The 12180-nt window shown below is 40.0% G+C and overlaps 1 protein-coding gene and 1 long non-coding RNA gene across 4 annotated transcripts in view; one reads left to right on the top strand and one right to left on the bottom strand.

Annotated features, from left to right (window-relative positions):
• The window catches only part of LOC128689061 (max-interacting protein 1-like), a 1113127-nt gene that overhangs the window by 44210 nt on the left and 1056737 nt on the right, over positions 1-12180 (bottom strand). For 2 of the 3 annotated variants that reach the window (XM_070087111.1, XM_070087112.1), the window contains one exon: positions 2788-2850. The exons of the other annotated variant lie outside the window; for it this stretch is intronic. In XM_070087111.1, coding sequence (XP_069943212.1) covers positions 2788-2850 — 63 coding nt within the window. The remainder of the gene's footprint in view (positions 1-2787; positions 2851-12180) is intronic. 3 annotated transcript variants of the gene reach the window in all.
• Positions 1-12180, top strand: part of LOC128689060 (uncharacterized) — a 150691-nt gene that overhangs the window by 77303 nt on the left and 61208 nt on the right. The window lies entirely within an intron of this gene.

The following is a 12180-nucleotide window of genomic DNA, read 5'->3' as shown; positions in this document are numbered from 1 at the left end:
TTATCCAGCAGCTCTTGTCTCCTGCCTTTCCTGATATCATTTCCACCAGCAATAAGACAGATGATGGGCTTGTTCCCGTTACCTGACATAATATTATCCAACCTATTGACTATGTCATCAACACCAGCTCCTGGGAAGCACACTCTGTCTAACGCTCCTATCTCTGTTACAGACAGCACGGTCCATATATCTTACCTGTCAGTCACCCACAACCAGAATGTTCTTACCTTGATTAGCAGGGGAATTAGTGGTACCTTTAACCTCGCTAACCACAGAAGTACACTCGTCCTGGAGAATAGAGAATCGATTTCCTACCTTCGGATCTTCTCTATTAAGCTTCCTTATCTTGATACTTCTACCTTTAATAGAGACCACATTCCTCTTGAAGCGGTTGCCACTCTTTAACTCACCGCTGGTAACCTTTTCTTCACACCGACTCCACCCTTCTCACACTCACTCCCAAATCCATCTAGGTGAATTTTCAGCCTCCTATTTTCCTCTTGGAGTAGAACCTCCTCCTCCAACACTTTAACCCGAGATTCCAAAACACTACAATAAGCCATGGTGCTCTATAACGCTCCACACTAATTCCCCAGACAGCTAGGACAGGATGAGACATTATGGATTACTAGTCTTACTGGAAATTACTTACATTTGAAGAGCTACGGTCTTGCACAGGGAGAAAGTATGAAGAAAGCAAAAACTGTTGAGAAACACGATGACAGGAACATTGATAAACAGGGTGCAGGGGGGAGTGACAACTGTCCAATAGGGTTTAGGGGAGCAAACTGTTGGTGAAGAGGGTATAAGTGAAGCAAATCAAGGCTGACGCACATGGATAAGGGGAAACACCAAATAAATAATGTTGGGGAACATGATGTCAAACACGCTCATAATGTTCGGTTTCCACCATGCTGCTTCACTATCTCGCATGAGATATTTGCATATTGCAGCTATACCTTATTTTGTTTAATAGGTCTCTCTCCTTCCTGCACCTCTCACCACTCTCCATACACCGGCACAACAACAGATGTAAATGTCGCCCCTCCCGTGGCTGACTGGTTAATGTACGTGTACAGTTTGAGATGGTCTTCACGTTTACCTGCATAAACAGTCATTTTTGTGAGCTCAGCAGGAGATAATTACATCGAACCTGTCATATAATGTTTGTGAGTCTTAAAGACTGGTAGGGGCATCTAACAGCTAATATCGAAGCTGGTGCCACTGTGCACGGCAGAATTGGCACGCATTCCCATCCAGATATAGGCACTGAAGCCAGGCACACGCCCAAGCTGATATAGCTACTCAAGTCTGTAGCTAGGGCAAAGGCGACTGATGGAATAACATCGGAATTAATATTTCTTTCAGCAGTTTTAATAAAATTATGATGTAATAGACCTGGGTGGCTCTGTAATACCTCGGCTACTGTAATACTCGGCTACTGTAATACTAGTAATACTCGGCTACTGTAATACTAGGCTTGCACTAAACGTGAAAGGTCACGCAGCGCCTAGAAAATGAGTGATGATAAAATGTGATCCACGGAGGAGCAGGCGGAGGTGGTGGTTCCAATTCCTTTGATCAAGAGTCCTTCGCCAGCATCAAAGGTTTGCATTGTGAAGGATATTTCACTTTGGAAAGAAGAAATATGAAGAAAGCGAAGTATTACTAGTGTTGGTGCCAGGAAGAGTGCCTCTCCTTGGTTCATGAAGCGAGACTCGAACACTAGATGCACGGGAAGCACCGCCCCCTCCACATGCACAGACCTTCCAACCGTAAAAGTCTGTATAAAATGAAAAAAAATAGGGAGGGTAATACTAATTCGATTGTGAAGAAGCCGTATGACTGTTTGGCAGTAAGTGGCGTGTGGTGGAGCAGGTGTATGGTTGTGGACCACTGTATTGATGGTGTTGGCAGGGGAGGGTGTATGATGGAGAGAACGGGTGTACAGTGTTGGAGCGGACGTATTTGTGGTGGTGCTATTGGGATGGGTGAGGGGAGCCAGCTGCCTGCCACATGGTGGTGTCTGGCAGGAGCCCACACCACCACCACCACCGCCGTCACCATCACCATCACCACCGCCGCCATCACCACCACCACCGAAAGAATACAAAAAAATAATACAATTATTGCAACACAGAGATGTTATTGACTTGGGTCAGCGGAGTGTGTCTGGGGAGTGCTGCCTTGCCAGAATACTTTCAAACTTTACCTCAATTTCGGTAAATGCTTCGATATAGATAAACTACGTTTGAAGAATGAGGATATGCAACAGATACCTTAAAACATATGACTCTTATAGTTAGAATCCTAACAAAATTTAATTGCAAATTACTTTAGAGATACTTCTGCATCTTAGTTTTTTTATACAGTAATTGTAATAGATATGTTAAAAGTACTTTTCCACAATTTTAAAGCTGGAATTTGAGATAATTTTATTAAATACGAGTTTTACCCCTCGAACCAAATTCCCTCATTCAGTAGAATTAATTTCGAAAACAGCAGCCATAAACTAAAGCCATTAAGTTATATCTAGTGTGCATACTAAATTTAAGTATTCAAGAGAACTTAGATATTAGGCAACTTAATCCTGAGAATAACAATGAAACTGCGACTAACATGTTTATTATACAATACTTAGTTGTCTGTATGTTTGTCTGACTTCCTGTTAGTGGTCGATTTGTTGTCTTTGTTAGTCAGTAACTGCCCGACAAAACGAAAATCCCAGGGTGATTTCGTGAGTTTACTCTCTCTCTCTCACACACACACACACACACACACACTCACCATTCTCTGCAGTGTGCGACGCGGAGATGGCAAGCGGGGACGACAAATCCTTGAACAGCTCACCTGCAAAAACAAGGAGTCGTCAGTCACATTTGATCTTTATAAATTCGCTCTTTCACACGAAGAAGCACGCACACACGTTCATACACGCAAAAGCCTGTTCAAGCGCGTTCTTGCATGATTTCTCTCAAAAGAGTACCGCAAGGTTCACTTCTTGAAACTATACAGTTCGTGATGTAAACGTTCGCCCGGGAGGAACAGCATGTTAGAATTTGCTGCAGAAACTGCTAATTTTTGGTGCACACCATGTGCATACAATAGAAAGGTCTAACAAAAAGGCCTTAAATTGGTTAACTAATAAGAGTACATTTGGGTATATTAAAAATTGATAGTCTATATTTTACATGTAATTTAAGGAAATTTGATAGATTTTTGATATCTTGAATTCACTAAGATACTTTGATATATAAAGGTCATCGTACTATATTTATTTTATTAACACATCGACCATTTCCCACCAAGGCAAAGTGACCCGAAAAAGAAGAAAAACTTTCATCATTATACACTCCATCAATGTTTTTCCCGAGGCGTGCCAACACTACAGTTAAAACACTGCAACATACCAACATCCCTCCTTCATAGCGCAGACACTGTACTTTCCACCCTCCAGGACTTAAGTCCGGCCTGTCGGTTTCCCTGAATCCCTTAATAAATGTTACTTTGCTCACACTCCAACATCACATTGTCATAAAATCCATTTGTCTCCACACGCTCCTAACACGTTCATGCACGCTTGCTGGAAGTCCAAGCCCCTCACACACAAAACCTCCTTTACCTCTTCCCTCCAACTTTTCCTAGGTCGACCCCTACCCCGCCTTCCTTCCACTATAGAGTTATACAATCTTCAAGTTATTCTATTTCGTTCCATCCTCTCTAAATGTTCTAACCACCTAAACAACCCCTCCTCAGCCCTCTGGAGAATACTTGTAGTAAACCCGCACCTCCAAATTTCCAAACTACAGACACTGCATTATATTCACACGACATATTGCCCTCAAACACATCTCCACTGCGTTCAGCCTTCTCCTTGTTGCAACATTTACCACTCTTGCTTCACACCCATATAAGATCGTTATAAATATATTCTCATATATTCCCCTCTTTGCTTCCATGGATAACGTTCTTTGTCTCCACAGACTCCTCAGTGCACCACTCACCTTCCCGTCATCAATTCTATGATTCACCTCTTTCACAGACCCATCTGCTGACAAGTCCACTCCCAAATATCTGAATACACTCACTTCCAGCATACTCCTTCCTCCAATCTGATATCCAATCTTTCATTACCTAAATTTTTTATCACCTTACTCTTTCCTGTGTTCACTTTTAATTTCCTTCTTTTACATACCTTATCAAACTCGTCCACCAACCTCTGCAACTTCTCTTCAGAATCTCCCAAAAGCACAGTGTCGTCAGCAAACAGTAACCGTGACAACTCTCACTTTGTGTCAGATTCTTTATCTTTTAATCCCACACCTCTTACCAACACCCGAGCATTCACTTCTCTTACAACCCCATCTATAAATATACTGAACAACCATGGCGACCTCACACATCCTTGTCTACGGCCTACTTTTACTGGGAAATAATCTCCCTCTCTTCCATATACTCTAACCTGAGCCTCACTATCCTCGTAAAAACTCTTCACAGCTTTCAGTAACCTACCTCACATTCCATACATTTGCAACATCTGCCACACTGCTTCCCTTATCCACTATCATACGCTTTTTCCAAATCCATAAATGCAACAAAAGCTTCTTTACCCTGATGGAAATTTTCACCTATATTTTTCCTTGTAAACATTTGGTACACATATCCCATACCCTTCCTAAAGCCTCCTGGTTCATTTACGATCATGCTCACCATCTTACTCTTAATTTTTTCAATAAAAACTACCGTGCACTTTACCAGGAATACCCAACAGGCTTATTCCCCTATAATTTTTACACTCTCTTTTGTCCCCTTTGCCTTTATACAAAGGAACTATGCATGCTCTCTGCCAATCCCTAGGTACCTTACCCTCTTCCACACAATTATTAAATAAAAGCACCAACCACTCCAAAACTATATCTCCACCTTTTTAATATTTGTCTTTGTCCCATCAATCACAGCTTCTTTACCCCCTTTCATTCTACCCACTGTCTCACGCACCTCCCCCACACTCACAACTGGCTCTGCCTCACTCCTACAAGATGTTAGTCCTCCATGTCCAATGCACGAAATCACAGCTCAACATTTAACAATTCCTCAAAATACTTCCTCCATATTCCCGATACCTCTAACTCTCTAATAACTCTCCTCTCTTATTTTTAACTGTGAAATCCATTGATTCACTAGGCTTTCTCAACTTATTAATCTCACTCTAAAACTTTATCTTATTCTCAACAAAATCTGTTGATAACATCTCGCTCACTCTCTCATATGTTCTCCTTTTACATTTCTTCACCACTCTCTTAGCCTCTCTTTTTCTCTCCATATACTCCCCAGTCCTCGTATCACTTCTACTTTGTAAAAACCTTTCATTTGCTAACTTTTTCTCTTATTATTCTCTTTACCTCATCATTCCAACAATCGCTCTTCTTCCCTCCCCCACCCACTTTTCTATAATCGCTAACACTACATTCTTAAATCGACCCATACCTCGTCAACCTCATTGCTCATACTCTCTCTAGTCCATCTTTCTTCCAATAGTTGTTTATGTCTTACCTTAACTGCTTCCTCCTCTAGTTTAGAAACTTTCACCTCCCTGTTACTTGCGGATTCCATTCTCCTCGTATTCCATCTACCTTTTACTCTCACTGTAGCTACAACTAAAAAGTGATCTGATGTATCTGTGGCCCTTCTATAAACATGTACATCCAGAAGTTTACTTACAGTCTTTTATCTACCAATATGTAGTATAACAAACTATTGTCATTACGCTCTATATCATATCTTGTATACTATTTTTTTCTTAAAATATTTATTACCTGTCACCAAACCCCTTTCTATACAAAGTTCAATCAAAGGCCGCCTCATTATCATTTACACCTGGCACCCCAAACTTGCCTACCACACCCTCTTTAATCGTTTCTCTCATTTTAGCATTGAGGTCCCATACCATAATTACTCTCTCACTTGGTTCAAAAGTTCCTAAACACTAGCTTAACATCTCCCAAAATCTCTCTCTCTCTTTCTCATCACTCCTCTCTTCTCCAGGTGCATACACATTTACTGCAACCCACTTTTTGCATCCGACCCTTATTTTAATCCACCTAATCCTTAAATTTATACATTTATATTCCCTCTTCTCCTTCCTTAACTAATCCTTCAACATTATTGCTATCCCTTCCTTAGCTGTAACTCTCCCAAATACTCCTGACTTAATTTCATTTATTTCTCCCTAATGAAACTCCCAAACCCCTTCAGCTTTGTTTCACCTAGAACTAGGACATCCATCTTTATATTCCTTAATAACGGGACATTGAAGGCCATACTGTTCAAGTAACCAAGGCTGGCTGCATGCTTTCCAATTATTTTGATCATCGTCTGTATATTTAACCAACTGCCAAAGTGCTTGTTACCAAACCTCAGTAAGGCTACTACAATATCCGTATTTATCTATATATTATCATATATAATAGACCTACTCAGTCTTTTAAATGCATTCCTATAACATTCAACAAATTCACTATTTAAGTTTCATGTTATTTCTAATGCTTGACAGACGGATCAAGATAATATTTGAATTCTTTCAAATCACTATCTTTCGCTTAATTAATCAGCTTTATCGTGTAGGAATAATTCAATGCGAGATGGAATCGATAGGCATTGTACATTAATTCTTTTCTGGTTGTTTTAAATATTTATGGTTGGCTTCTCCAATGACGATGACTTAACATCAATAAAGCAGCAGCAGTCCTGCCCGTGGACTCTCTTGTTTGGATTTAGGTGGTTTTATAAGACCCTGGTGGACAAAACTTCTCGATGAAATGCCATGAACCATATACTTAGTCTTGTATATTCTACCACTAATAGACATTCATCAGTGTATGTGTGATTCTGTACATTAACAAGCCAGAAATTTTCTTCTCGAGCAGTTGCTCTTGCAATTGATTTACGAAGGGAATTAATTACTTTCCATACCACCAGTTCTACCTTCTTTGAACTACATCCTCTCATACTCTGCTTTTTTTCGTTCGGATGTTTCCTCCTCGTTATATAGAATTTACCGTAATTCCATTATTTACACATTCCACTTGGATCTTCTATTACTTCTAGAATATTATTAAACAAAAGTTATTGTGACAATGTTTGATTCTTTTCTCAATATTAATACACAGTACAGTGTTAAGTTCAATACTTTTATCCCTAATGCTGGGAACACCAACCTCCTTTCTTATATCAAGCACATTTGTACTTTTAGGACAGCCTAAAAAATTTGAAGGTTTCGTTTTGCATAAACCCCAAGGGTTGAGGAGATTGTTCTGTAGTTAATATTAACACAAGCGCAGTATGACCATTTAAGAATTTAATGAAAACTATGTACCTCATTCTCCCTTTTCTTATTTTAGCCCAACAGTTCGGGGGGTTGTAGCCAGCAACAACTCTGAAAGCGATTAACCTTTATCTCTGTTATCTAACTATTAGGACAGAATCACTTTATAATCCGAGAAATTATTCTTTCCTTTCATATGAAGTTCCTTAATTTCTGATAATATGATGATCGAGGTTGTACTCCTTGTAAGTGATAACTGACAAGACAAAGAGATCATCAGGCATCACAAGTGTTATGTTTCGTATGTAATAAAGCCTAGGCGGCAGCAGCAGCAGCCGCCACTGCCACCACCGCCACCTGCTGCTGCTGCTGGTAGTGGTGGTGGTGGCAGCACCACTAGCACTGAAAGTGCTTTGCGAAATCCCACAACAATAATTTAATTTTAATCTCATTCACAATTGAACGCCTGTTCAAAATCGCTGAATATGACTTATCACTCTCCTGTTCACCAAAACCAGCAGTAAGCTTTATCATACTGCCTCTCTTCCCTGGTAGACTTCTAAACAATTTACACGTCAAAACAAAACAAATTCTTTCCCTTCCTGGCTCTTGAAATACTTAAACAAACCCTCCCTTCCCTCAACACGATCATCGTGACTACGAACTCGGGGAAATTTCGGCTATACTTTCCCCTTATCTACCCCACACACCCACGTAGGTGAACTATTGATAAGGAAGACTCGTAAACTTCGCTCACAACAACTGTAATCAATAAAAATGTGTAGTACTAACTTCTCAAGTATATCTTGGTAAGAGATCTTTCACTGTGGAGAGGAAGCAAAAATATGAGTGTTAGAGACCATTAAAATTGTCAGTGTGTGAGGTAGTGGGAGAAGCGTCCCCCAGGTGGCCATACGTCTGCCCGCCCTTCCTGCCCTCACTCACACCTAGTCCCACCACAAAAGATTTAAAAAATTTATTATAATGATGTTCCTGCTTATGGTGAAGCCGGTGGTGATGGTGATAGTAATGCTGGAGAGATGGTGTAACGGGCGGTGCTGGTCATAGCAGTAAAGCTGGAAAGATGGTGTAACGGGAGGTGATGGTGATAGCAGTAATGCTGGAGAGATGGTGCAACGGGAGGTGATGGCAGAATGTGCGAATCACTGACATAAATGGTTATCACCAGCGGAACAGAATTCAACATAATGATAATACTGATATTGGAATTACGTAACCAACAAGGTTATTATAAGTCCATACTTCAAAGGTTGTTATGGAACAATATAATATATATATATATATATATATATATATATATATATATATATATATATATATATATATATATATATATATATATATATATATGCAAAACAACCACTCTGAAAGAATACAGAAATTCCAAGCGTATTCGTGACTACTCACATTATCAAGGAACTATGAAAGTAAAGCATCCAAGGAAGGTATATAAGGGGTCTGGCCAACACCTCACTATCAGATCCCACACACACACACACACATATATATATATATATATATATATATGCATGCAATAAGATCACAGTAAACAGGTGATTTCAGAATATGCAGAACAACCACTGTGAAGGAATAGACAAATTCCAAGCGCTTTCGTGACTACTCACACACTCACACACACACACACACACACACACACACACACACACATATATATATATATATATATATATATATATATATATATATATATATATATATATATTATTGTACGCACGAACGAGTGGTATTAATCAACAGCACTGCGACAGCCAAGGAGTCGAACCCATGCTGCTTTGGCCTGCCTCATGGTGGGCGAAAACTCATGACGCCCTAGTCCATGCGACCACACAACCCAAAAGAATGAGGTACCCAACCAAGCTAGTACACCAAATAGGGAGTAGAATAAAATGAGCTCAGAAGTATCCACACCACCGTATGTCCTCGGATGACGGGTACAACACCTAGCTTGGCTGGGTGCGTCATTCTTGAGGATTGTGTGGTTCCTTGGGATAGAGAGTCATGAGTTTTCGCTCACCATATATATATGTGTGTGGGTGTGTGTATTTATATATATTTTAACAAGTCGGCCGTCTCCCACCGAGGCAGGGTTACCCAAAAAGAAAGAAAATCCCCAAAGAGAAAATACTTTCATCATTCAACACTTTCACCTCACTCACACAATCACTGTTTTTGCAGAGGTACTCAGAACACAACAGTTTAGAAGTATATACGTATAAATATACACAACATATCCCTCCAAACTGCCAATATCCCAAACCCCTCCTTTAGAATGCAGGCATTGTACTTCCCATTTCCAGGACTCAAGTCCGGCTATAAAAACAACCGGTTTCTCTGAATCCCTTCACTAAATATTACCCTGCTCACACTCCAACAGCTCGTCAGGTCCCAAATATTGTCTCCATTCACTCCTATCGAACACGCTCATGCACGCCTGCTGGAAGTCCAAGCCCCTCGCCCACAAAACCTCCCTTACCCCTTCCTTCCAGCCTTTTCGAGGACGACCCCTGCCCCGCCTTCCTTCCCCTACAGATTTATACGCTCTCCATGTCATTCTACTTTGATCCATTCTCTCTAAATGACCAAACCACCTCAACAACCCCTCTTCAGCCCTCTGACTAATACTTTTATTAACTCCACACCTTGTCCTAATTTCCACACTCCAAATTTTCTGCATAATATTTACACCACACATTGCCCTTAGACTCCAACCGCCTCCTCACTGCTGCATTCACAACCCAAGCTTCACACCCATATAAGAGTGTTGGTACTACTATACTTTCATACATTCCATTCTTTGCCTCCATAGATAACGTTTTTTGTCTCCACATATACCTCAACGCACCACTCACCTTTTTTCCCTCATCAATTCTATGATTAACCTCATCCTTCATAAATTCATCCGCCGACATGTCAACTCCCAAGTATCTGAAAGCATTCACTTCTTCCATACTTCTCCCCAATTTAATGTCCAATTTTTCTTTATCTAAATCATTTGATACCCTCATCACCTTACTCTTTTCTATGTTCACTTTCAACTTTCTACCTTTACACACACTCCCAAACTCATCCACTAACCTTTGAAATTTTTCTTTAGAATCTTCCATAAGCACAGTATCATCAGCAAAAACCAACTGTGTCAATTTCCATTTTGTATTTAATTCCCCATAATTTAATCTCACCCCTCTCCTGAACACCCTAGCATTTACTTCTTTTACAACCCCATCTATAAATATATTAAACAACCATGGTGACATTACACATCACTGTCTAAGACCTACTTTTACCGGGAAGTAGTCTCCCTCACTTCTACACACCCTAACCTGAGCCTCACTATCCTCATAAAAGCTCTTTACAGCATTTAGTAACTTACCACCTATTCCATATACTTGCAACATCTGCCACATTGCTCCCCTATCCACTCTATCATATGCCTTTTCTAAATCCATAAATGCAATAAAAACTTCCCTACCTTTATCTAAATACTGTTCACATATATGCTTCAATGTAAACACTTTATCTACACATCCCCTACCCACTCTGAAACCTTCTTGCTCATCCGCGATCCTACATTCTGTCTTATCTCTAATTCTTTCAATTATAATCCTACCGTACACATTTCCTGGTATACTCAGTAAACTTATTCCTCTATAATTTTTACAATCTCTTTTGTCCCCCTTCCCTTTATATAAAGGGACTATACATGCTCTCCGCCAATCCCTAGTTACCTTCCCTTCTTTCATACATTTATTAAACAAAAATACCAACCACTCCAACACTATATCCCCCCCTGCTTTTAACATTTATGTCATGATCCCGTCAGTTCCAACTGCTTTACCCCCTTTCATTCTACGTAATGCCTCAAGCGCTTCGCCCACACTCACATTCTTCTCTTCTTCACACCTAAAAGATGGTATACCTCCCTGGCCAGTGCATGAAATTACCGCCTCCCTTTCTTCGTCGACATTTATAAGTTCCTCAAAATATTCTCGCCATCTACCCAGTACCTCCATCTTCCCATCTACTAACTCCCCTACTCTATTTTTAACTGACAAATCCATTCGTTCTCTAGGATTTCTTAACTTGTTTAACTCCAATTTTTTTTCTTATTTTCATTAAAATTTCTTGACAGTGCCTCTCCCACTCTATCATCTGTTCTCCTTTTGCACTCTCTTACCACTCTCTTCACCTTTCTTTTACTCTCCATATACTCTGCTCTTCTTATAACACTTCTGCTTTGCAAAAAACTCTCATAAGCTAACTTTTTCTCTTTTATCACACCCTTTACTTCATCATTCCACCAATCACTCCTCTTTCCTCCTGCACCCACCCTTCTATAACCAAAAACTTCTGCCCCACATTCTAATACTGCATTTTTAAAACTATTCCAACCCTCTTCAACCCTCCACTACTCATACTTGCACCAGCCCACCTTTCTGCCAATAATTGCTTTTACCTCAAACGAACTTCCTCCTCCCTTAGTTTATACACTTTTACCTCCCTCTTACTTGTTGTTGCCGTTTTTCTCTTGTCCCATCTACCCCTTACTCAAATTGTGGCTACAACTAAATAATGATCCGATATATCAGTTGCCCCTCTATAAACATGTACATCTTGGAGCCTACCCATCAACCTTTTATCCACCAATACATTAACAAACTACTTTCATTACGTGCTACATCATACCTTGTATATTTATTTATCCTCTTTCTCATAAAATATGTATTACTTATTACCAAACCTCTTTCTACACATAGCTCAATTAAAGGCTCCCCATTTACATTTACCCCTGGCACCCCAAATTTACCTATTACTCC

The sequence above is a fragment of the Cherax quadricarinatus genome, chromosome 21 (assembly GCF_038502225.1).
Source record: "Cherax quadricarinatus isolate ZL_2023a chromosome 21, ASM3850222v1, whole genome shotgun sequence".
NCBI classification, from domain to species: Eukaryota; Metazoa; Arthropoda; class Malacostraca; order Decapoda; family Parastacidae; genus Cherax; species Cherax quadricarinatus.
Note: the sequence above shows the minus strand (reverse complement) of the source record. Positions and strands in the feature narration are given on the sequence as shown.